Source organism: Myotis lucifugus, unplaced genomic scaffold, assembly GCF_000147115.1.
Source record: "Myotis lucifugus unplaced genomic scaffold, Myoluc2.0 scaffold_69, whole genome shotgun sequence".
Classification (NCBI taxonomy): domain Eukaryota; kingdom Metazoa; phylum Chordata; class Mammalia; order Chiroptera; family Vespertilionidae; genus Myotis; species Myotis lucifugus.
Window position 1 is genome coordinate 5,118,857 of NW_005871117.1, and position 25,528 is coordinate 5,144,384.

The following is a 25,528-nucleotide window of genomic DNA, read 5'->3' on the forward strand; positions in this document are numbered from 1 at the left end:
CAAGGAAATTGCCTCTAGGGCTGAAAAGGCACTGATGTAGGCAATTCTATGGTCATTCACACCGCTGCTTGGACCCTGAGGGCCCTGGGCCTGATGCCCCCATTGGAGGTCCTGCTGCTTGCTCCTACCCTGCCCCACCCCCCCACCACAAGCTAGCTCCACCTTGTCTACATTTCAGCCCACCCCATCCACGCCCCTGTCCCCTTAGCAGTCCCCACCTGGCTCAGCTTCATGCTCCACTTCTTGCTTCCACCTCTACTCTGCCTGTCCCCTGCCTCCCCTTCAGATGTGCCGACCAACATCTCCAGAGCTGCCCTCCTGAGAGCCCCCAGGTGTGGGCACCCCTGCAAATGCTGCTGGATCTGGGTTCAGCTCCCTGCCCTGGGGTAGCTGTGGGGCTGGCAGTGATGTTGGGAAGAGGGAACAGGGGCACCACCTGGGAGAGGTGCTGGTGGGAGCTGCCAGGGGCCTGCTGGGGACAGGGTGTGCACCGGGCAGAGGTAACTCCAGGGTCTACTCTGTGGGTAGGTTTTTGTTCTTCCTGGGGGCACCCTTTCCCTAGCCACTCCCCACCTCCATTCACTGGCACAGCCAGAGTTCTGAGGCCACGCCCACTCTGCACAGGCCTGTGAGGGGGGCCCAGGCTGGCAGGGACACAGTCAGGGGCACAGCCTGGGAATTTCTGCTGGGGCCGTGGGTGGGTCACCTCCTCTCAGAGATTGAGGGTCACGTCTGTAGGGTGATGGGCTTGAGCAGTAGAGTCCCTCACTGGCCAGACCAAGGAGTCATTCTCGTGGGTCACAAACTCAAATGTCCATGGGGCCAAGCAAATATGGTGAGAGAGTGAATTCAGCAGGCCAGGCACAGACATTAGGGAGTAGTGAGGACTGTGGCAAGCTGGGATACCAATGGACCGTCTAGATGGGAGGCTGCTACTCAGCTCTAGCCGATAATAGGAAAACTGGTTCTGTGTTAATTTTTCTGATTTTCAAAGACACCAAGGGTCAGAATTTTCATATCAAATTCCTGGTTTTTAAATGTTGGCGATTTCAAACAAAGGCAAAATACTTTGAGGGTCAAGTAAAATATGTCTGAAGGCTAGATGTGGCAATGGGCTGCCCGTTTCTGAATCCCCTCTCGTGTCCCCCCGCTCAGAATAGTGTCTGATTGCCTGCATTTCATTCTGGCTCTTGCACTTATTGGCTGTGTGATCTTCAGTGAGTTATTTACTATCTCTGTGCCTCAGTTTCCTTATCAGTGAAACAGGAAAAAATCCCCAACATCCATGCTATAGGGTTGCTAGACATGCCCATAAAGCACCCAGCACAGTACACGATACAGTCTATTTCTTCTTCTTCTAGTTCTAACTAGGTCCTCCTCTACCTGAAGCCCCCCTGCTCCACGTTCTGAGTTCATATCCCCTGGCACTTCAGGCAAACCACCTTCTCTTTCTGTGCTCCTATATTTCTGCCTGAAAAGGAGGCCAGCATTTGGCCACAGAAGTTCTGAACTCTCTGCCCACCTCAGCAGTGACTGTCTTTAAATCCGGGTCTCCCAGACCTGGCTCCCTCACTCGTGGGTGGCGACTGGGAGGTCTAGTGTGTTCTGTCTTCCTTACCTGCTGGGGCCTAACACTCTACACCTGCAGACATACTCCCTGGGCCCCCGGCGTGGCTGCCTCCCCACACCCTGCTGTCATCGTGCAGCCTTCCAAGGCTGGACCACAAGCTGGTCTCAGTCCCTCACACCTCCGAGGAAAAGGCTTGGAAGCTGGCTCACCCACTCGATTGTGCAGAACTATTCTTCACCCCCAGGGACTGCTCCTTCAACTGCCGAAATGAATGAGCGGCCCCTCTAGCTCCCATGCATCAAGCACCGACGCCAGCAAGGCACTTTTGGGCACTTCACGCAAATTACTTGCCATCCTTGCCTCAGCTCCGGCAGGTAGATGTTTTCGTTTTTGTTTCACAACGAGGAGTCCAAGGCTCAGAGTTTAAGGAACTCAGTCACTGGGCTCCAAGGCAGGCTGGTCTAATTCCCAAGGCACACCAGGCTGCTTTGAATCCTAACTGGGCACGGCTTTCAGATCAGCCGGCGGGTCCCGGGCTCTAAGGCCGGCGAGGGCGTCTGAAGGACGTGGTGTTTCCTTGGGTCCAGGCAATGGCAAGGCAAGGACACACCCATTTGGATTCTGAACATATTTCCGAACTCTCTGCCTCGTCTGCCCGACCTACAACTGCCCCTGAGATGCCAATTAAAGTGAAAGTACCACCGACATCTAATAACACAGCTGCCCTCCCTATGTCTGCAGGGGACACGGGAGCTCATGTCTTGAGTTCTCAGCTTTCCCTCCTCCAGTCCTTGCACAACCGCGTGTTGTAGGTACTGTTTTTCTCATTGCACACACGAGGAAACGGAGGCTCACACAGCTACACGGAGGGGCCAGGACCCAGCCCTGGCATCCTGTTTTCAAGGGCCAGTGCTTTCAATAAATGCTGAAGGGTCGGAGTAAGGCAGTGATGGTGAACCTTTTGAGCTCGGCGTGTCAGCATTTTGAAAAACCCTGATTTAACTCTGGTGCCGGGTCACATATAGAAATTTTTTGATATTTGCAACCATAGTAAAACAAAGATTTATGTTTTTGATATTTATTTTATATATTAAAATGCCATTTAATAAAGAAAAATCAACCAAAAAAATGAGTTCGCGTGTCACCTCTGACACGCATGTCATAGGTTCGCCATCACTGGAGTAAGGTAACGAGGACCAGGGGTTATGTCCCTGGCTTATTGAGAACAAAATGAACTAGAACAGATTTCTAAGAAGACCGGTAGCAGGCAGGGACGTGGATGAGATGGCCCTCCACGCACTCCTGGTCTCTGTCCCTGAGACACCTGGGGTTTCCCGTTTCCCTGCCACGGGGCCCAGAGCAGCCTCTCTACTTGCTGAAACCCTAACTGTCCATCAACTTCAAAGACCCTCCCTCCTTTAAGAAGTCTCCTGACTCCCAGGAAGGCTATGTCTCCTCTCCTGCAAGTGCTCTGAGGTTGGCACTAGTTTGTCGTCTGGCCAATGGGGCTACTTGGCTGCAAATACAGGCCTTGTCTGCCCACCTCGGTTGTAAGCTCCCCGGGGAGGCCATGTGCTCAGCGCGCAGATGAGATGTAGCACCTGGCACAAGCCGTGCACACGCAGGAGCGAGGAGGCGAGGAGGCACTTTAGCCTCCGGAGTTGGAAGGGTCAGGTATTGACGGCCCCAGAAGACAGGTCCAGGACAAAGGGCTGCTGTTCCCAAACAGCCTTTCTGCTTCCTATCCTGCCTCCCGCCCGACAGTGCTGGGCATGGAGGCTGGAAGTGCCAAGGATCGGCCCAGGGCAGAGCCACAGTGCCTGCAGTGGTGGTGGGGGGTGGGGGGTGGGTGGGGAGAGGCTGGAGCATGGCGCATGCTCCGCCCCAGGGACTGGGCTGACTGGGCTCAGTCTCCTACCTGCTTGGAGTCTCCCTACACCTCAGTCAGCATCCCTGGGGTAGGGGGATCCCCAAGCTGGGGAGGTACCCATGGCTCCTCCCACAGTGTCTGGGTTCATGAATAAAGGAAGGTCAGGGAGGTCAGCTGACTTGCCGGGGCCTGCGGCTAGGGAACCCACATCTTTGGAGCCCAGGCCAAGGTTCTTCCCCACGGAGAGTGCGCTCAGGCAGGTGACAGCTTCTCCTCTCTCGGACAGGTCTGGTGACAGCCTTCAAGGTCGCCACGCCGTATTCCTTGTACGTGTGTCCCGAGGGCCAGAATGTCACCCTCACCTGCAAAATCTTGGGCTTGGGCCCCGTGACCAAAGGGCACGACTTGTCCTTCTACAAGACATGGTTCCGCAGCTCACGGGGTGAGGTACAGGCCTGTTCCGACCGTCGGCCTATCCGCAACCTCACGTTCCAGGATCTCCACCTGCACCACACTGGCCACCAGGCCGCCAACACCAGCCAGGACCTGGCCCAGAAACATGGGCTAGAGTCGATCTCCGACCACCACGGCAACTTCTCCATCACCATGCTCCACGTGACCCCGCTGGACGGCGGCCTCTACTGCTGCCTCGTGGTGGAGATCAAGCATCACCACTCGGAGCAGAGGGTCTATGGAGCCATGGAGCTGCAAGTGCAGAGCGGTGAGGGCTTCTTCCGGGACAGCTTAGGGGTGGTGTCCCGGGGGGATGGTATGTGCCCACATGGAAGGGGAAGCAGAGACGACAGTGTGACCAGGGGTGTGGTGACTGTGTGGGATACTGTGCTGAAGGGTGTATGATTCTGCAAGGGCGGCAGTGGCACTCCGGGGCTGTGGGAGATGAGGTGGCCACGCGTGTGGAGCTGTAAGTGCCTCTGGTCGGCTGGGTGTGATGGAGGGAGAGTCCACGTGGCTCTGTTTGTGACAGTGGGCTCTTTGATGGAAGAGTGGGTATGAACCTGGGCTGGGAATGTGACTGCTCATGACGGTACCATGACCGCGCAATGTGACCTGGGCTGTGAGTTGGTGAATGGTCCAATGACTATTGGGGAATAATGTATGTGTGAGTGTCCCTCTCCAGGTGAGAGTGCAGGGGGGCAGTGGACTGGTCAGAGGTGTGAGTATGGGCAGGTGTCCACATGCTGCTGGGGTGGCATGCGAATGGGCAGGACATGCTGGCTGTGCCGTGAGAATATGCTTCTGTGCGCACGTGTGTGTGTGTGTGTGTGTGTACACGTGTATGTGTGCGTGTGCAGGTTCCACCTGGGCCGATGCTATTAAGTGGACAGCAGCATGAGTAGCTGTGACAGGAAAGGGGCACGCCGGCCTGGACAAGCCTCCCTGGGCCTGACACCCACCTAACAACCCTTCTTTGCTCCCACAGGTGATGAAGCACCACCCAAGTGCATCGCATACCCATCCTCCCCCAGGGAGAGTGAAAGTAAGGACCATCCTCTTGCCCCTTCTGGGTTCTCTCTTCCTCTCTGTCCTCCTGCACCAGGCTCTGTTCTAAACTCTGACCTCATCACCTCAAGCCCATGGAGCCCCCATTCTTTCTCCTCTGACGCTGCCTTCCCTTTTGCTTCTTCCTTCACCTGAGCCACGGGTTGCAGCCCTTAGAAGCCTCCTCCCCTTCCAAGGCCCAAAACCTGACAGCAGGTTCCCAGAGCCCCTGCTCCTGCCGCCCTGGGTGGACCTGTACCCTGGCAATGATCTTGGGCCAGTGTGCCCATGACAGGTGCCGCTGAGCTTGTTTTTTGAGTGGGTCCCCCTCCTGCCCACCAGCCCTCTGCCACATGGGAACTCCTTAACATTTCCTTGTTCTCTGCGTGAGGGAGGGAGGAGGGAGAGGCTCAAGAAGGGGGCGGAACTACCTTTCCTGGAATCCCTACTGTGTGCCAGGCCTGTGCTAAATCCTTCCAAGTGCGGGTCTCTCAGTGGATTCTCCTAAGAACCCTGAGGCATCACATGGAAACGGAGGCCCAGAGAGGCCACTTGACTTGCCCCAGTTCACACAGCCAACAAGGCTAGCACAGCTGGGATTGTGCTCACTTCACCTTCTCCCCAGCTGAGGGGCATGCGCAGTGCAGTGGGGAACAGCCGCCTGCTGTTTGCCCTATGGAGTGAGGGGACACTGCCCTAAGGGGCACCTGGGCACTCAGAGACCAGGCCAGAATGCCCGGCAGCTTGGAGACAGCAGGCAAAGGGGCGACATCTTTGGAGCACCCTGCTCTTCTGAGAGGAGAGGGTCTTGGCTTCCGCAGCCTCCTACCCATCAGTATTTATTGGGCATCCAGTGTGGACCAGCCCCTGCCCAGGCCCTGGGAGCAGCTCAACTATAGCCTTAGTCAAGCCCCAATGCAAAGGTTGCCACGGCTTTCTACTTAAACTACTCTTTTTTTTATAACAACAACAACAACAACAGCAACAACAACAAAAGACTAGCCAGGAACAAAATTAGAGCTCACATTTTGGTCTGAGCCAGACCCATGTGGAGTTAAGAAACTCTGGTTCAAGCCCCTCTCCCTGGTATACCGCAGAGCTCACATGTCACTCGGCACCAAGACACGATTGTCCTCACTTCCTCCACCAGCGACTCCCTGGTGAGGCTGGAGAGGGGCCTCTGAGTGGCTCCTTCCTTCCCACGCAGCAGCCTCAAGACTGTGCAGGCACACGTGCCTGAGTACAGGACGGGGTACGCTGCACCTGGCGAGGTACATGAGGGCTCACTTCCCCACTGCTCCTTGCACTCTGAGCAACTCCCAGCCCACTTCTCCCTCCAGGAGCTCCTGCAGAACTCCCTTAGCCACTGTCACTTCTGCTACTTTCCCAGTTCACGGATGGGAAACCGGTTCCAGCAGGTGAAGGGACACACGGTCTCTCAGACCCAGAGCCAAGAGGAGATGCCAGAGCGCCCGAGTCCCAGTGCGCAAACCCTGCCTGCGTGCCGGGCTGCCCTCCCCTCTGTCAACACCAATTTTCTGAAACTAGTTATGGGGGCAGAGACAAGAGATGTCAGAGGGGACAACGCTAGAGAAAGCAGGTGCCAAATGGAGAGGGAGCTGAAATTGGGCTCGTTTTTCTTGCTAGAGAAGCAGCTGCTAGACTTGGGGGATCAGAAGTCAGCTGGGAAAGGTTAGGAGACCAGCTGATAAGAGCTGATAAGAGCCAGAGGGTGAGGCAGAACCCTGAACTTGACTGCCAAAAGTGGGTCAGGCTTCCTTTGCTGGCACCCTGCTCTCAGGTTTTAACACTGCCTTCCTCTCTAACTCATGGGCGTGTGCAGCCTCACCCTAGCCCCTGTTTCTGAGCCACTGCCCACAGTTAACTGGCTCCCTGAGGGCCGAGGGACATGTATGCGTCTCCCAGCTGTTGAGTGTGGCTTCCACAGCCTCCGCGTCCCCTTGCAATCCCCGTCCAGACTCTTGGTTCTGGAGGTCTGGAGAGTACAGCTGTGGCGGAGTCTTGGCACTGAGGCAGGTGTTGTCTCAGATAAGAAAAAACCCAGCTCTCCTTTCGGGTGGGGTGTGGGGGGCATGTCCATTCTCTGGGGACCATGTGTACACTGAGAAATGGGATCAGGTGTCTCTCTCCTACTAAAAGGGGAACAAATCAATGTTACCTAAGGAACTAGTTCAGGGTTCAAAAACTCAAATGCCTGCAGGGCCAGGGAGCTGGTGAATGATACAGTATTGAGGGCAGAGACTGTGGCTGGCACCCCGCTGCCAACCTGTAAGTGCAGTTCCAGCGGTGGCACAACAGGAGGGGGGCCCAGGGTTGGCAGAGCCACTAAATTTTCAAGCAAAGTGAGAAGTCCAGATTTTATGCAAACTCTTAACTTAAAATGGGGAGTTCATTCCCGTGAAGGGCAGTCCGGGGAAGTGCTTAAGCGCTCAGACCCCGACATCAGCCAAGCTGCTTAACCTCTCTGTGCCGCAGTTTTCTCATCTGTCAAACAGGCACGATTGCAATTGCACTTACTTTCCAGGCTGTTACAGGGCTAAAATGAAGTTCTATATGCAAAGTGCTAAGAACCATGCCTGGCACAGGGTAAGTGCTGGCTGTTAATACTTGTAATGCAGAATCCTCGGCCTGGCTTCCAGAGTCAACCTGCCCATCGCCCTGTGCCAAGGCAGGATGGCGAGTAGATGGCAGCGGACAGTGGGCACATCCTGTTTTCTAACGGCTTAGAAACATCTGCCTGGTGACCCAGGTGCTCAGTGGGCCCCACTTCCCTGTGGAAAGATCCCAGCCCCGGCCCTAGGTCAGGTGCCCACAGCCAGCTTTGGTACCTGGTCAGCCAATAACGCTTCCAGCCAAGAGGCCCTTGGGATTTCCTCCTCTAAGCCGGCCCCAGCCTCCTGTTATCTTTGGGAAGTAGGAGGGGAGCTCGTCCATGAAACCATCTGAAAGCTCAAGTCAGCCTGAGGTCAGGGAGGTATCGAGAAAGGAGACTGAGGAAGTTGGTGCCCCCAGGAGCCCCCGATTGCTAGGGGGTTGCGGTTTCTCACCCACCCCAGGGAGGGGGGCTGGGCAGCCCTTCCCCTAGAAGCAACCTCCCTACCCTTCAACATAGTGGGATGTTTTGGTTTGCTTTCATCCAGCCCCCTCCCTAGGGAACCAGGCAGCCCACCCCAACTCCCTCCTCTGTGTATACCCAGGGGGCCCCTCCCATGCCATCCTGCTCTGTAAGGGGCTGGCACAGTCCTGGGTGCTGGCCTGCCAGCTGCCTCTGCCAATGCCTGGTCACCTTCCCAGGATGAGCCTGACTCTAGATGGCTGCTGCGCAGGAGCCCCCTCCCCCAAGTACTGGCTATGCTTGTGGGGAGGGGTGGGGAGCTGTAGCGAGGCTATGCTCTCTGCTCTGCAGGGGAGTCCATGGATTCAGAGGGCAGTTGGGTCCACAGAACTGTCTCTAAACTCATACGCCACCCTCTCCTCCTCCCCCCCCCCCACCGCCCCCATCCTGTCCCAGCCTTAACTCTCAGACCAGGTTGTAAGTCAACCGAGCTCTGATCCCCTAGCGGGGCTGCAGATGGAACACCTTTGCCTGGGGACAGGAGTCAGGCAGGGAGGCTGGGCCAATAGGGAGCCGGAATGAATGAGAACCCGACTAACCTCATCAAAAGGTACTTAGTACCAATCGGAGGAGGCCTGCTTTGATGACTAGGAAAGAGCCCTTCGCAGCCTGCCTCTCGGATGGTGTCTTAGCAAGGTCCTGTGGAGGGGTTTAGAAATATTCTGACATCTGAGTTAGAGAATGTTTTCACTTTCAATATTCCACTTGGAAATGCAGCCTCGCTGAGATCTGCGGGGGAGCCTGCTTTAATGTGAAGTCCAGCTGGCTCTGTAATTAGCATAGGCCCTGTTCCTGCCCCAGTGGGTAGTGAAGCGCCTGAAAACAGTTTGTTCTCTTCTGCGGTGTGAACCGAGCCCTGAAAGCTTGTTTACACCATTGGGTTGTTGAGCAATACAGTGAGGCAAAAACAGCCCTCATTCCAGAGAAACAGTGCAGAGACAACCGGAGATCGCAGCCCACACACCTTCCCAAAGCTCCCTGGGGCCACGTGGACACTGTGACCAGCCATCCTGCCCGTATTTTGGGAAGGGCTAAAATAGGGAAGGAAACGCGTTTACGCTGGTTGTGGTTCTGAGGGCGCGTCTGTTCCCAGCTGAACTCCTGGAGTCAGCAGACAGACGAAAATAAAGCAAACTTCTCACGCAGTTGGTGGGACTGCGAAGCGGCACAACCTTTTCGGAGGGCAGCTTAGCAATAGACGAAAAGAAACTGCGCGTAGGCTTTGGCTCAGCACCTTCGCTGCTAGGAATTGATGTACCTGCGCTTGCCCGAGTGAGCAAAGGCGCACACGCGGATTCACTGCTACATTACCGGCTGAAAAATGGAAGCAACCTCCACGTCCACCACAGGGGGCTGTTTCAAATACACTTGATAAAGCCCGAGGCAGAACGAAGTCGATCTTTGTGCCAATACAGATGTCCACGCGATGCTAAGCAGAAAAAGCAGTTGTCCCATGAAGAGCGTATCATATCTCTGCTGTACGTGCAGAGAGCATATCTAAACCATACACAAGAAAACGGCAGACACTGCTTACTTCTTTGGAGGAAGAAACTTTAAAATATATGTATTTTCAATTTAAACGTTTTTGTAATTTAGAAAGTTTAAAATTTAAAAATGCCAGAGAAAGCCCTGGCTGGGTGGCTCAGTTGGTTGGAGTGTCCTCCTGTACACCAAAAGGTGGCGGGTTCGATTCCTGGTCAGGGCACATCCCAGGTTGAGGGTTTGATCCCCGGTCAGGGCACATGTGGGGGGCAACCGATCGATGTTTCTCTCTCCCCTCCCTTCCCCTTCCTCTAAAATCAATAAAAAATAACTATTAAGGAAAAAAGTCATATTTCTCTAGTTCTCGCTCCATAGGCTTCACCCTGGAGCTAAGGGGTCTCTTGGGAGATGAGTGTGGCTCTTTATTCGTTTATTTTTTATAAATGAATAGAATGGCAAAACATAAAACTGGCCATTTTAACCACTTTTAAGTGTATGATTCAGTGACATTAATTATGCTCCCAGGGAGTGCAACCATTTACACTATCTCCAAAAGTTTCTCATCACTTGGGCTCCATTTGACCTTGAACTCGGTGGCATGGGGTCAGTGAAAGGCCTACTCTCCCCCGTGGCCCAGGGCAGTTGAGCGACCCCAATCTGGCTGAAGACCCTTTTCTCTCTTCCCGGAGCTTCCTCAGCTATAGGCACCTGGCTTAATTTCTGCGTCCTCTGGGGAGAAGGCATGCGGCTCTCAGGGGGCTCCTAGAACGTCCAAGCCTCCGCGGTCATGGAGGGTCTGGCTATGACACCCTGGGCGCGGGGGGTCCCTCTGCTGCCTGGCCTTTCCTCTCTGGGCTTCAGCTTTCCTTCAGGAGGAACGGGCCTCACCTTGGCTGCCTCTCTGCCCTTTCAGACATCACGGCTGCCGCCCTGGCTACGGGCGCCTGCATTGTGGGCATCCTCTGCCTCCCCCTCATCCTGCTCCTGGTCTACAAGCAAAGGCAGGTGGTCTCCAACCGCCGTGAGTATCCCTGCCCTCCTGGGATGGGTGTGGGGTGTGTAGCAGGCACAGTCCTCTGACCAGAGATGGGAGCTGCTGCAGCCCAGCAAGGAGCTGAGCTCAACGGTGGAGAGGAGGGACTCAGAGGTGCCACTTCCAGGGCCTGAGTGCCCAGCAGCCCCAGCAGTGCTGGCTTGGCCCTCAATAAATATCTGTTGATGAATGAGTAATCATATGGAGCAGTTGATTTATAAAAATGGGCTTATAAAAATGCTGCCACTGAGAGATCCTTTGGGGGCCCGCTTTAATGTATAGGTGGGCTTTTGTTATTAGCATTGCAATCCTGGGGACAAAAACGACCTTTGGATTATCATAACTAGGCAAGATCTTGGCGATAACTTAGTTCAACTCTTTCCTTTTATGCCTGAGAAACCTAAAATCTGCAGGGTTAAGTAATTAACCAAATGTTATTTAACTTAGTAAGTAGCAGAGCTGGGACTCAAAACTCAGAGCTTTCAACTCACGCTTTTTCCAGGGAGTAAAATCTCACCTTCTAATACAAACGCTCATTAGCATGAGCGCCATAGCCAACAACCCCTACCTGGCAAGGTGCTGTGCCCGGTACCCTGCCAACAACCCCTACCTGGCAAGGTTGCTGTGCCCGGTACCCTGCCAAGCTTGTTATATACCTTCTCTCACTTATTCCTCAGAATGATTCTCAGAGTTTGGTCTTTCCATTGTCCCCATTTTACAGCTGAGCAAACTGAGGCACAGAGAGGTTAGTAATGCACTTAAGGAACTGCATAGCGAGAAAAGTGGCGGAGCCAGACTCCAAGTCAGGGCCGCTGACCCCTTGGCACACTCCTCTGCAGGTGACAGTGCCCTTTGCCCTTGTTATGACCTCACCCTCGGTCCGTCTGAGTCCTCCAGGAGCAGGAGAGGGGGATCCCTCTGCCCCTGACCCTTGCATCACCTCCCCTAACCCTTCCCCTCTGCTTGGCTGCAGAAGGTAGCTGAGGGGAACTGCTGTCACCAGGTGGCTGGGGCTCACACATGTTTTCCTTTGGTTGGGCTGTAACAGCTCACACCCCTCTCTCCTGGGGGCCCGGCCTGGAACTCCACTGCGGGTCACTCAGGGGCTGTGGCCTCCCTCTCTCTTAGCTCACAAAACCTACCACAACCTACCTACAAAATACCCTGAGGTGGGGGTGGGGGAGGTAGCGTGGTTGGAGCAGAAAGAGGAAGCCAGGGGCTCAACCAGGAAGAGAAATTGCTGCAGCGCTGCCAGCAGCTCCCGTCAGCTGGGTAGCATTTCTACGAAGGTGGGTGAGGGACCAGGAGCGACATATGCTCTGCTAGGCTCAGCTCCAGATACAGAGGTGACTTCTGGCCCCCTCACTCCAGACTACGGTGGTGCTGCCTCCCCTGGGGAACAGGAACTGGGAAGCAGACTCCAGGCAGAGGATGTGGGGCGGGGGCGCTGTTGTTCCTGCTTTTGTTTCCTCAGCGCCTTCCTCGCAGGGTCCCCAGAGGTTGGTTTGAGACTCCTGCCCGTGGTCCAGGCTGGAGGCAGGGAAGTCAGAGAGGGGACATCCCCGGGCCAGAGCCCTGGATGGTGTCCTGAGGGTGTGGGGACACTGGGATCAGCCCCCAGTATCTTCTACTCCACGCACCAGGACACCTGAGGGCTTCCCAGACGAAGGGACCAGGAGGGCACAGATGAACTGGATGCTGGAGAACTGGACTGACCGAGGGAATAAGGGGGTACATTGGGCCAACGGCGCTGCACTATCACCACTGTTGAGCACATCCTCTTAAATGCCAAATGAACCCCATTTCTGTGTTCTTAGCCATTTCGTAGCATCTCATCCCTCAATTTAACATACGCCATAACAGAAAGGTGTCAATAAGTTATCTTCTAATGAAAGTATATTTGAAGCCAGTCCCTCCACCCCTTCCAAAAAGAAGAAATGAGTTGTAGGACTGAAGTCTTTGGAGACAGACACAAGAGAGGCCGGAGGGGGCGATGCTGAGAAAGCAGGTGCAAACTGGAGAGGGAGCAGAGACTTGGGCCATTTTTCTTTTTTAATCCTCACCTGAGGATATTTTTCCATTGGTTTTTAGAGAGAGTGGAAGAGAGAGGGAAAGACAGAGAGAAGCACCCATGTGCGAGAAACACATCGATTGGTTGCCTCCTGTACGAGCCCAGACCAGGGCCTGGGTCGAGGAGGAGCCTGCACCTGAGGTACATGCCCTTGACTAGAATCAAACCCAGCATCCTTTGGTCCGCAGGCTGATGCTCTATGCACTGAGCCAAACCAGCTAGGGCTGGGTCATTTTTCTTGATCTAGACTCTAGAGAAGCAGCTGCTGGGATTAAGGGGACAGAAGTCACGGGGACATGCAGGAGTCGGGCCGCAGGGCAAAGGCTGAGTGGCCCGGGCTTGGCGCGGAGCGTGCGCTCAGGCGCGGAGCCCCACTCAGGAAAAAGGGAAGAGGAAGGGCTGGGAGCACAGGAGGGCCGTTTGCTGCAAAGGCTGATGGGTGTGGAAGCCGACCCAGTATGAGAGGGAGGCTGGTTTCCCCAGGTCTGAGGTGGGACTGCCAATCCTTACCCTAAAGCAGCAGTTCTCAATCTGTGGGTCGAGACCCCTCTGGCGATCGAACGACCCTTTCACAGGGGTCGCCTAAGACCATCCTGCATATCAGATATTTACATTACGATTCATAACAGTAGCAACATTACAGTTATGAAGTAGCAACGAAAATAATTTTATGGTTGGGTCACAGCATGAGGAACTGTATTTAAAGGGCCAGAAGGCTGAGAACCACTGCCCTAAAGGGTGGAGGACAGGACGAGCTGAGGACCAGAGAGAACCCACAGGAGGCCTGACGCACAGGAGTCCCCGGTAAACAGTAGCCATGATTCCCACACCGCAGAGGTTTCGGGAACTTTTGTGCAACTTCCCTGTGCCTTCTGTTGTCGTGCCCCTCCCCCACCATCGGTTTCCCCATAGCTATCGGCAGTGAAGCCCTTCAAAACGAGAAGGATCGTGGGAGTACATGGGGAGCTGCAAGAAAGAGGGAAGTTGGGGCCACTGCATTCGGTCGGTGTGTAGTTTGGGGGGTAGGGCAGGGTGGCAGCCCCTTGGATGAGGAGCAGAAAGTGATGGAATGGCCGAGAAGTGACGGGGTCTCAGGGCCCCTAAGATTCCTCTAGGACAGCGGTCGCCAACCTTTCAGACCCCACGGACCACCAGTTGGCGACCGCTGCTCTAGGAGATGTCACCTCTGAAGCCACCCTATTATGCAACGTGGAGGAGGGGCCTCTCTGTCCCTCTAAACAGGAATTGACCTTGCAACACTCCCACCCAGTAAATCATGGATAAAGACCAGGCCGTGGCAAGTGTCCAAATAGGAAATAGCAAATTCAGGAGTCAGGCCTTGGTTGATACTTAAATCCTGAAGGTCTAACACAGCCTAAGTCATGCCACAGGAGAAAGCAGCGGTGCCTTTGGTCTCTGGTGACAAAGGTTGTCCTACACACTGTGAAAGGCAGCCCGAGTTTCATTTGTCACTGGTCAGACGTGCTGCTCACTGGTCAGCACGCAGAGGGCAGCTGTATGGGCCTCCTGAGCGAGCAGGTGGGGGACCTCGGCCCTGCCTGGGTCTGCTCCGTTCCCCCAGGGGCATCTGCTGGCAGGGGCAGGGATGTTGTCTGGGGAAGCCTCCCCTTTGTGACCAGCTTCTCTGTCTGTCCCTAGGTGCCCAGGAACTGGTGCGGATGGACAGGTAAGGCTGGTGGAGACCTTCCGGAAAACTGAGCATAGCTGCCTCTACCCTGACTCACAGCTTGACTCACAGGGCTTGTGGCCCTGTGGGGCAGTGTCTACATCCAAACTGTGGGGGAAGTTAATGCAGAAGGGGTGGGGCAACTTCCAGCCAAGACTGACTCTCCCCACTTCATCAGGATCCTTTCCCCCCCTCTTTCCTGGGCCCTGATGCCAGGACAGGGGTCAGAACACAGACATGGCCCCCTGGTCCTCCCTGTGCCCTGGGCCAGCTGTCAGGAAGGAGGTATTTCTGGGCAGTAGGGGGCCTGTTCAGCGGCCGAGCACAGCTGTTTAGAAGAGCATCTGCCACCTGCCACCAAGGCCTACACATCTGTGCGGGTCGGCTGTTCTTCCTCCTATACTGTTAGGATAAACCATGCTCCCACCTTCAGGTCTCAGTGGTCAGTGGGCTGGGGTGGGGGAGGAGGAGGAAGCAGCTGAGTTGAAACATGCAAAGAGGCCAGCACACCTGGAGCTGGGGCCCTCCCTGCAAGGCACTCCAGAGAGAGAGCTGTCAGGCCACTGTCCCTAAGGGCAGAGGCTGTCTGGGCTCAGAGTGGGGCAGGAGGTTGGGCACAGTGGATAGGGGAGTGTGTGCTGGTGCGCCCTGGGCAGAAGCTGGCATTGTAGACTGGCATGGAGGGCTTGCTCAGGAACGAGCCACACTCAGGAACTGGCCCTGGTACCTGCTCCTCTGGGTGTTTGTAAGGGATGATTTTCAAGACTGGTCGAAGGAAGTCCTGCTAGTGATCCTGCTAGAGTCTCAGGTTGGAGGGGTCTTTAGAGGTTGTCCCGTTCCGAAGAAGAAAGAGGATAAGAAAAGAGGACCCCTCCCTTCAGCTGTGGGGACCCTCAGTCCTAATGCCATTGACTCTATGACCAGAGAGCAGCGTGGCCCCAGATTCCTGAGGCTGGTGTCCTGGAATTTCCTCTGACCCTGGGCGTCCTGGCAGGGCCGAGGGCACTTTTCTCCCTGGCCCTGGATCTCCCTTCCTCTGGGAGAGGCTGCTGGGGCCTGGAGGGGGAAGGCCAGTGATGGGAAGGGAGCAGAGAAAGCGGGCCGATGGGGAGGGCAGAGGCGCAAACCCCAAGGCAGCAGAGATGACCTTCGGTTCTGATTCTCTGGCAGCAACGCTCAAGGAATTGAAAACCCAGGCTTTGAGGCCTCTCCATCCTTCCACGGGATGCCAGAGGACAAGCCCAGGCCTCCACTGACCTACATGGCCCAGCGGCTGCCGTCTGAGTCTGGGCGCCACCTGCTCTCTGAGCCCAGCACACCTCTGTCTCCCCCAGGCCCCGGGGATGTCTTCTTCCCATCGCTAGGTGAGTGCTTCCCAACACCGGCAGCATTATGGCCTGTGAGGTCATGACCTCCCCTTAACCTGCAGAGTGCCGCCTTACTCTCCATCCTCCCTGGAGTCCTCAGTCTCCTGGTGGGGCATTGGGGGTGAAGGACAGGGGAGCCCCCCATCCACTCTGCTTCTCCTTTCTTTTGCAGACCCCGTTCCTGACTCCCCAAACTCTGAGGCCATCTAGACCAGCCAGGGGCCAGTGAGCAGCTGTGGCTGGGCCCGGGGCCAGTGCATTTGGGCCAGACTGGCCCTCTGAGTGTTCCCTTGGCCGTGGCCCTGGTTTTCTCCCTCCTGCTCTGAGCACAGACTCGTTGAGATACCCCTGATGGCCAGTTTCTTAATCCCTCTGGATGCTACATGGCAGAAGTGAGAAGGTGTGGATCACTCAGCTCCTATCTCAAGAATGGCGGGGTGTGGGGATCCCACCGCAGAGACCTGAAATCCACCAGCTACAGCCGCCAAATGACCTACAGCCTCCAAGCCCCAGAGTTCCCGCTCTGTGGCAGCCACTCAGGGACATGAGCCTTGGGACTCGACAGCTGGGACAAGATGGGTACTGAGCAGACCCCGCAGTGCTGCTCTCCCTGGAATGAGACACTGACCAGATGTGGAGGGATTCCTCTCTACCCCACTGTGTTGGACCGGCTCCCCCATCTCATCTGAGGCTGCTCATCTGTCAGACTCACTCTTTGTAACCATGGGGCTCAGAGCTAGGCCTGCCTGTCTTCAGGGCCCTGGGAGCCTCCCCAACAGCCTCCTACCAGTAACCTCCCCTAGGAGCTGTCAGCAACTGAAAGAAATCTGGGGCTCCCACTGCCTGCACTCTGGTCTCCAGAGTTCACTGGCCAGAGGCCCCAAAACAGGAAGTACTCGTTGGGGCACGGAGGCCATTGTGAGCCAACTGGCATCTTGGGCAATGGAGGCCAGGCCCGAGGTTGCTCACCCACCCCAGGTGGGGGTGGGGGTGAGGGAGAGCCCAGGGCCTGCTGGGAAGTGAGTGGAGAGGGCGCCATTAGCGCTGTCTTCCCCATCGCCCTCCTCCACTGCTCAGTTTGGCCACTAGAAAGGGTGACCACAGACTGTACTGTCCAAACTGTGACACTTTTGAGAGTGAAGAGGGCATACTATTAAAGAGCTCATGGGCAACAGGTGCAAACCGTGTGACAGACTGTAAGGGCTGGGTTTCAAGCCCTGCTCTGAGGGGCCCGAGGCCTCGGGAGCCCCCACGTCTTGCTCTTCTGTTCCATTCCATCTGCCCAGCTGCAGAGGGACCCTGTCGGGTGGGAGGAGCAGGACGTGTCCATAGAAGGTTTGTGTCCACTCTGCTCAGTACCCTCTGTTCCCACCTCCTGTTGCAGGCTTGACTCGAGTTTGTTCCTATACACACATGCAAGGGAAGTCCTTTGTGGACTTTTGATGAAAGGGCTGTAAAGCATGGAGTGTGTGTGTGTGTGTGTGTGTGTGGTGGGGTGGGGGGGGCGGGGGGGAGTGTGTGCCTGTACACTCTGGGAACAGGGAGGGGTGCGTTGGAGCTGGGTGGGAGCCCCCAGGCACTGACTGCAGCTTCAAATGGGCATTCGTCTGCCAGCAGCTACCCTGACTCTGCTGAGCTGGGCCTGGGCTGGAGAGCCGGGACAAGGGCTGGGACAAGGGCTAGCGGGCAGGGAGACTCTGCCTGATCACCTGGCAGGGGTGGGAGAAAGTGAGCTGCAGGCCTGGAACCAGAGAGCCCCCTGGATGCACAGCATTGCTCCTAAAGCTCCCCTGGTCAGGCCCAAGGGTATGGGCCAGTGTGAGCGCCTGCTGTGCCGGGGGCCCTGAGGAAAGGGTGAACATGGGCCTTGAGACCACACCGACACCTCCAATGGCCAGACCACCACAGCCCAGGCGCCTGCTGTGTCCCTGGGGGTCCTTCTTCTGGTCCATCTGCTGCCATGAACACTCAGTGCCCGTGGCCACAGGAAGAGGGTGCTGTTTTCACACCTGGGGGGGCGTGCCCACGGGAATGAGCAGGGTGACACCTGCTTGAGGCAGGGCGGGGCTGCCCCTAGAGTAGGACAAGCCCATGGATCAGACCCCCAGTCCCCCCTCAGAAAGCGTGCGCCTGTCCTACTGGGAGGCTGGCTTTGCCCAGCCCTCAGCTTCTGACCTGGAGGCAGAGAGAACTTCTAAGAACTTGGCTGCCAGACCCCAGGCCTGGCTGCTGCAGCATGGAGGGAGGGAGGAGGCCCCAGAGCAGAAAGCCACCACACTTCCTCTCTAGCTTCCTCCTGCATGGCCTCGAGCCCTTCTTCTCTGGACCTTTACAAAAGTAAGCGTCTCAGCTTCGTGGTTTCCTGTTTTCAGTGAAATTTACTCTGAGCTCCAGGCTCCATCTTGATCCATGACCACACGCCCCACCCCCAGGGGCCCTACTGTTTACTCCCTGTAGTTGACAGGGAGGGGCGGGTGCTAGAATAGAAAAAAGACCATGCAGCCCTGTGCTCCCCCCTGGGGTGGTGGTGCCCCGGCAGATGCCAACCCTGGTGGCTGGTCCCTATGGGCCCTGGCTCAGCACCTGTGAGCTGGGGTGCACGGATCAGAGCAGGGGAATGGGAACAAGGTGCGTGCCTCCAAAGGAGCTGGGAGGAGCCTGTGGCCTCCAGGAAGTCGCCTGCAGGGTAGGACTGAGGCTGGAGGCTCAGGGGTCCTGACAGTATCTGGGGCCCCGGGAGAGAAACCCATGTTTTTAGGCAGTAAGTCATTGTTAAGAGATATACAGTCAAACCTTGGTTCTCGAGTCCCCCTTCTCGAACAATTCGGTTCTGGATCAATTTGTTCACAGGAAGAAATGTCTTGATTGTGAAACAAAACTTTGGTTTTGACCTGACAACCCTTTCATGCTGATGCCTCAGCATCACAAAAAGCGTCTCTCAGGCAACAAAGGAGAGAATGCTTTTGTTGCTGGAGAAATCAAAGATGAGCACAGTTTTAAAACAAAAAGAAGCCTTCCAGAGTGCCAATGTTGCTAAGGGCGTGACAGGGCTCACAAAACAACAACCACAGGCCACTGAAGAGGGAGAAGAACTATTGCTGATTTGGATAAACAAAAGCAGTTAGTGGGTGATATATGAAGAATTCATTTAAGGCTAGTAGGGGTGGTTAGATTAAGAAGTGTTTATTTGTAGATTATACAGTACATTGGACATGGACTATATATAAGAAAGGTTAAAATGGAATCCTCTGGGGGTCTGGAATGGATTAATTCAATTTACATGGTTTCTAATGGGAAAAAATGATTTGGTTTGCGAACAAATCGCTTCTCGCACAGCCTCCTGGAAGGAATTAAAAGTTTGAGAACCGAGGTTCCCCTGTATCAGGGATGACGGCGGCGCCTGTGAGCCCTCTCCTAATATTTCACGAAGACCTTCTGCTTCCATTCCCTCCAAGGGAACGGAACTGACACTCCTTGAAAATATGCCACAGAGGCCACTGCAGATGCTGCTGTGGGTCAGATTGGCCCAGCCAGGGGGCCTGGCGGTGGGCACTGGGGCGAACACGCAGAACCACAGGGCCTGTTTCTCAAAAGACCAATGTTGGGGTAGCCCTTGCTCCTGCCTGGCCAGGGCTCCCTCCTCCATGCAGCAGCCTGGGGCAGAGGGGCTGGCACTGCCCCCTTTAGGGAATAGTCTGGGGAGGGGACTCTGAAGGACACGGTGGGGCTGGGGGCTGCAGAGGCCTGTCACCTTCCATCCCAGTGTGGGCGCTGCAGCCCTGCCGTCTGCAGAAGCCTTACTGGGTGTCCGCTGAGGCTGAGCTACGATTTGCTCAGGGAACAGCAATGGGCAGAAAGAGGAACTGGGGCTGCCAGCCAGGATGCTGGGTCCAAAGGCCTCTTGAGAAGCAGACACCGACAGCCCAGCTGAGTGTCTGTCCCAGCCACAGGGAGCTCCGCTGTCTGGCCCCTTCGCGGTCCCCGCCTTGCACGGCCGCCTTCCTTTCCGCATGGGTGCGGTGGGTTAGGCTTAGGGTGTGAGCTCCCGGAGGGTGGGTGTCCAATAGCAGCCTGCCCTTTTGAACTCGGTTACAGAGCTGAGAACCACTGAACCGGGCTGTCTGAGTTCTGGCCTCGGGACCGCTCGCTCACCATGGGCAGGACCTCTGACTCGCCACCAGCTCTAGTTCCCAGCCGCTTCGCCTGGGCCTGGTGGAATCTCCGCACCAGCAACCATGCCCTGAGCTCGTGCAGGCCCTGGGGGGAGGGGCTTCATTTTGCCACTTGGACCTGTGGGCATGGCTTCCTACACTATATGTGAGAGGGCTTCTGAAGTGTCAATGTAGCTTGATGAGAAAGTGCTGACACGGTTAGCAGCGTCTGCCTTGGGCACAGGACAGAGAAGTGGCGGTGTGTGCCACATCTCTGCCTTTGTTTCAATACTCTGTGCTCCCCCAAACACGTTCACACGTGTTAGTACTTCTTTGATTTCCCCCTCGCCCACCAGGAAGCCCCGAGAGGCTCTACTGTCCCCATTTAATGCGTCGGGAAACTGAGGTTTCCAAAGGTTGTGTCTTGTCACAAGTGAATGAGGGACTGGGGCCAAAGCCTGGCTTCCCTGCTTCCCAGGTTTGTGCTCCTTCCTCTTCATGGAACGGACTGGCATTACAGGGCAGGACTTGGACTTGCTTACAGTACGTGCCAGGGCCCTGGGAGCGGAGCCTGTGGCCACATGCCCGTGGCTCCGCTCCTTCCACATCAGTTCCTGCCACTCTCCTTTCTGCCTGGCAACCCCGAAACGGCAGGACGCCTAGTAGGCGTGGTGCCTCCTGCACCCACTTGCTTGCCACGGGGGCTGGGAAGGGAGGAACTCTCACGACCTGCAGAGCCCGTGTTACTGGGAGGCACTGAGCCGGGTGCACAGGCAGCATTTGAGAGGCTGCAGAACATCCCTGGAGGAGCAGAGCGAAGGGAAGGGCCAGAGAAGGCCAGCCTGCTTGGTGAGCAGCAGAGGGAAGGGCCCAGGTTGGGCTTTTCTGAGCTGGAGCCAGGGGAAGCAGGCTTCCCAACAGCAGCAGGGGCCACAGTTCATACAGAGAAGAGCCCTCGGCCCTAAAGATATGAGGTGAGCTGCCGAGAGCAGTGTCCCCGGCTCACAGACTTTCATGGGGGTGATTGCTGGTGATTTTTGAACCAGAAATAGGTAGATTTTTTATCTTCTGCCTGGATAGGTGACTTCTGCAGATCCCCACCTGCCTGAGAAGCTAGGACTGGTTATCCAGGATTGTCTAACCTGCTGGCTGTGGTCTGCATGGCCGAAAGGCCTGGTCAGGCCCTGCCTCTCCCCCTCCCCCTCCCCCCTGCCAAGGTGCCTCTGTGCCTGGGGCTCAGCTTCTGACCTCCCGGCTGCCTTCCGTCCTTCCTCCCTGGGCCCGGCCCTTCCTCTGGCAGGGGCCTCCCAGAGGGCCACTTAGACCCTCCCCAAGCCTGGCCTCCCTGGCTGTGGCTAGCGGGGACTGAGGCTGTACAATGCCTTCTCCTGGCTGGGCGGCATATCATTGTGTGATAGGCCTGGGCTGGCCCGGATGCCCCTTGCAGTGCAGCTGTTCCAAGCGCTGGGTGATATGGCGCTGAGAACTGGGCGTGGACGGCCTAGGCTATTCGCAGGAATGTCCGGCTCTCAGGAAATTGGGGGTGGGGTGGGGTTGAAGGGTTGTAGGGCTGGGGAGGGGCCGGGGTAGGGAGAAGAGATGTGAGGGCTCAGTAGAGGATTTCTCTTGTTTTGGGAAGGCCTTTGGTAGCTAAACACTAGGTCCCCTGATTAGAGATCCTCCTCCTTTAAGACATGGATAGAAATGGTGCCTTGTCCCCTGGCTGCTGGCTGTGAAGTCCTAGCTCTCTATCACATCACAGAGCGTCCGCTCACTGCTCCACGTCCATTCCTCCCACTAGACCAGCGGTTCTCAACCTGTGGGTCACGACCCCTTTGGGGGTCGAACGACCCTTTCACAGGGGTCGCCTAATACATCCTGCATATCAGATATTTACATTACGATTCATAACAGTAGCAACATCACAGTTATGAAGTAGCAACGAAAATAATTTTATGGTTGGGGGTCACCACAACATGAGGAACTGTATTAAAGGGTCACGGCATTAGGAAGGTTGAGAACCACTGCACTAGACTGTAGCTTCTTGAGGGCAGACCCGTGCCCAACTCATCTCTGACTTCTTAGCCTCTAGCACAGGCCTGGCATGTATTTGGGAATGAATGAATGAATGAATGAATCTTACTTGACCTTGTCCTACAGGAAGGTGGTCCTGTGCCAGTGGGAACTGGCTTGAACCAGGCAGATAATTGTGGTGGGAACAGGAGGATGGGGTGTGGGTGTGTTGGGCATCTCTGGACAGATATGTACAGGGTTGCACACACCCTCCTCACCCCCATTAGACCATGGTGACCTTTCCTCGAACCTCAGGATGGGCCAATGCTGCCCAGGCTCTGGCTGGTCCAGGAGGGACTGGGACCATCTACTTCCTCGAATACCCACACAGCGAACCTGTCCGCCAGCAGAAAAGAGCCCTCTTCTGGTCACCTCTGGCACGCATGACCCTGGGAGTTCACTGTCCAGAGGTTCAAGTCTGGTTAGTGGAAGCAGATCTTCAAGGGTCCAACATTCCTTGGAGGCAAATGCCAATCCTAACTGGGCACTGGCTGCAGGGTCCTAGCTTGCCAGCTTTGCCCCATCCTCAGCCTGGCTTAGCTGGGTCAGGGGAGTGGAGAGGGTGCTTGAGAAATTAGTGGGACCAGCCCTTGGGGCAGAATGTCACAGGGAGGATATGTAGAGTGTGGGCCCTGCTCTCGGTTCTGAACGCTGCTGTGAGCCCCAAACCCACCCCTGATTATCACTTGCTCTTCAGCCTTTGTTTGGGCTGATCCCTGGAGCCACTATATGCTTTGCCCTTTGCTGGGCTAACTATGACTGACTGACAAGACGGCCCAGTGTCCCCTCCTCCAGGAAGCCTTCCCTGAATCCTTGTTAGCACTCCTCAGTGCCCCATCTGTACCTCGGCCTTGCCTATGGATGTCCTCATTGCATTTCCTTGTGGCAAGGACCATGTTGCCTTCATTTCTGTATCTCTAGTGCCTGGCACATAGTGGGCATTTGGGGGACATTGGCTGAATGAATAAATGAATGAAGGAAGGAAGGAATGAACACATGAACTATAAGTACATGAACTATATGCTCCTGGGATGGCCACTACAGCTCCTCACTGGTGTCTGAAGGAACAGAACAAAAAAATTAAAAGCACTGATTCTTTTTGACTTAAAATGTTTGTCCCGTAAATCCTTTCCCACTGGTACCTGATGCTGTGTGTCCGTGTTATGGATTACAGCCCAGGAGCCATACATACATGGTTTGGCAAAAGTAGGTTTACAGTTGTGAGTCCACAAAACACAGAGTTTATCCCTGTATTATTATTTATTGATTATTGTATTAACTTTGTGTTTCGCGGACTCACAACTGCAAACCTACTTTTGCTGCACCCTGTATATTCCGCCCATGATGGCCTCAGGGAACCCCATCCCCGATCCTACTTGTGTTTTCCGGGAGCAGCAGGCTGGTGAGCACCAGGATGAGGAAGGCAGAGAAAAGGAGACTGCATTCCCCTTCCTCCCCCCCGCTCCCCCAATCCACCAGGGAGCTGTACGGCCGAGACCTGCTTCAAAGAGGCCAGAATGTCAGGGACTGTGCATAAGACAGGGCTCACGGGTCTCCACCGGGCAGGCTGGGTCTCCTCAGAGGGTCTGGTAAAAAGGTGGAAACTCTTTCTGGCCATGGGGACCAGTCCCAAGTTCTGCAGGGCCTTCGTGGGTCGTGACCCACCCATTCTGGGTGGTTAAACGTGCCTAGGCTGATTTCCCAGTTCTCCGCTGCCCATTTCTTCTGGGGACCAAAAGGAAGCCAGATGCCTCCAAAACTCAGGATTTTAGAATGTCACGGGTCTCACTGCCTGCCTCCCTGGGGAACTCTGGGACTGTGGGGTGTGGGGAGGGTGGGGAGTGAGGGGCAGTGTGGTGTGTTCACTGGCCTAGGTCAGGACGGGGAAGAGCAGCATAGCAAATGCTATCAGTTGGTCACCCCAAATCTATTTGCCTCTCCCTCACTAACAGCTCTTGTCTGAGGCAGTGATGTATCTGACCCCCAATAAGCCCATCCTGATAACTCCGTCTCTCACTTTCCCAGCCTCTCTTGCAGCTAGAGTGCCCATGTGGACCTTTTCTGGCTAATGAGGATAAGCAGAACTCCAGGGAGTAGGTCTGCAAAGCCTTTCGCTTTCCTGATAAAGGGGCAGAATGCCTTGCATAGCTCTTTGTCTTCTTGTCATTTCCCGACTTGATGCTGACATGGCTGGGGCTGGAGCAGCCAGCTCGCAACCATGAGGGAAAGGGCACGAAGCATTAGCTCTCACTTCACTGAACACAGACAACGACATCTGTAATTCTCTCCAGAGTTTTTGTTCTGTGGGAAAAGTACTTTCTGACTTATTTATGACTCCATAGTTGGGTTACTGTTACTTGTAGCCAAACACATCTCTAAATGCTACTGGAGCGATGACCAAGATGATTCACCCGGAAGCTAGATGCCGTTAAAATTATACTCTTCCCTGCCCCCCTTCGGTTAGTGACACGTGTCCCGTAGCTGTGCCTCTGATTGGCCCACTGGGTGTGAATGGCTGAAGTGGTCAGTGCTGACACCGGGCAGCCGTGGGCTGAGATGCCCATTGGGTGCCCAGAGCCAGCTCTATTTCCTGGGCTGCTCAGCATGTGGTTCCCTAGGATTGGCCCAATGCCACCATCCTCCCAGAGACACTTCAGATAAAGAGCCCAGCCAGGACCTGCTCTGACCCCACAGCCAACATCAAAGGGGAGGGGGCCTAACAGAGTCACCTGTTGGGGGCAGAGGGTCAGAGCTGAGGCCTCATTTGTAATTAGGGTCCCCAGGGTGGACCGATTACAAAAATGCCCCCCTAGCCACACTCTTTGCAGTATGACATTACAGCTCATCCCTTCAAGATAGCTTATTTCCCCACACCTTGAATCTGGGCTGGCTTTGCAACTTGCTTTGGCCAACAGAATGGGGCCGAAGTGTCCCTGTTCCAGTCCAGGCTCTGCCATCTCTCCTGGACCCTGTCTCGCTCCACGCGACAAACACTGGCCAGCCTCCTAGCAGAGGACAGAGAGGTAGTCCAGTTGCCCTGCCACCCCAGCTGACAGGCAACTGACCCCCAGAAGCACAGCCATCCGGCCCACACTCAGCTGCCCACCACATGGGGGAGCACAGCTGAGAGCAGCGAATCGCCCAGCTAAGCCAGGTCTAAGCTGCTAGCCTCAGAATTGGAGCGAGATCAGTGGCTGTTGCATGTCCCTCTGTTTGGCTCGGTTTGTCAGGCAGTGCTGTTATGATTGTGGTGATAGATCGTTCATACAATCCTCCTCCTCCTCAAGGTTTACCAAGCATTCCACCGACACGAGCTAATTCAGTTCCCAACACCACCTATGAAAGAGATACCATCTCCCTTCTGCAGATGACAGAACCGATACTCCGAGAGGTTCTGACTTGCTCGAGATCATGCGGCCAGCTCACAGTTCTCCACTCTCAAATTGCAAATTGCTCCAATCCCAGCCCATGGCCCCTAGCCCGTCTCACCATCCAGCCCTGCCTGCCCCCACCTCCTTCTCCAATCTTGCAAACCTTGGGCAGCAGCCCTGCCCATTCAAGCATTAGGCCAGCCTACGGACATTAGCC

The 25,528-nt window shown here is 55.5% G+C and overlaps 1 protein-coding gene across 1 annotated transcript in view; it reads left to right on the forward strand.

Moving 5' to 3' along the window:
• The window catches only part of VSIR (V-set immunoregulatory receptor), a 23,797-nt gene extending 6,899 nt beyond the window's left edge, over positions 1-16,898 (forward strand). Inside the window, exons 2-7 of the mRNA XM_006090287.3 lie at positions 3,727-4,161; positions 4,882-4,938; positions 10,472-10,579; positions 14,322-14,349; positions 15,520-15,713; positions 15,889-16,898. Coding sequence (XP_006090349.1) covers positions 3,727-4,161; positions 4,882-4,938; positions 10,472-10,579; positions 14,322-14,349; positions 15,520-15,713; positions 15,889-15,926 — 860 coding nt within the window. The 3' untranslated portion in view covers positions 15,927-16,898. The remainder of the gene's footprint in view (positions 1-3,726; positions 4,162-4,881; positions 4,939-10,471; positions 10,580-14,321; positions 14,350-15,519; positions 15,714-15,888) is intronic.
• Positions 16,899-25,528: the final 8,630 nt, after the last annotated feature.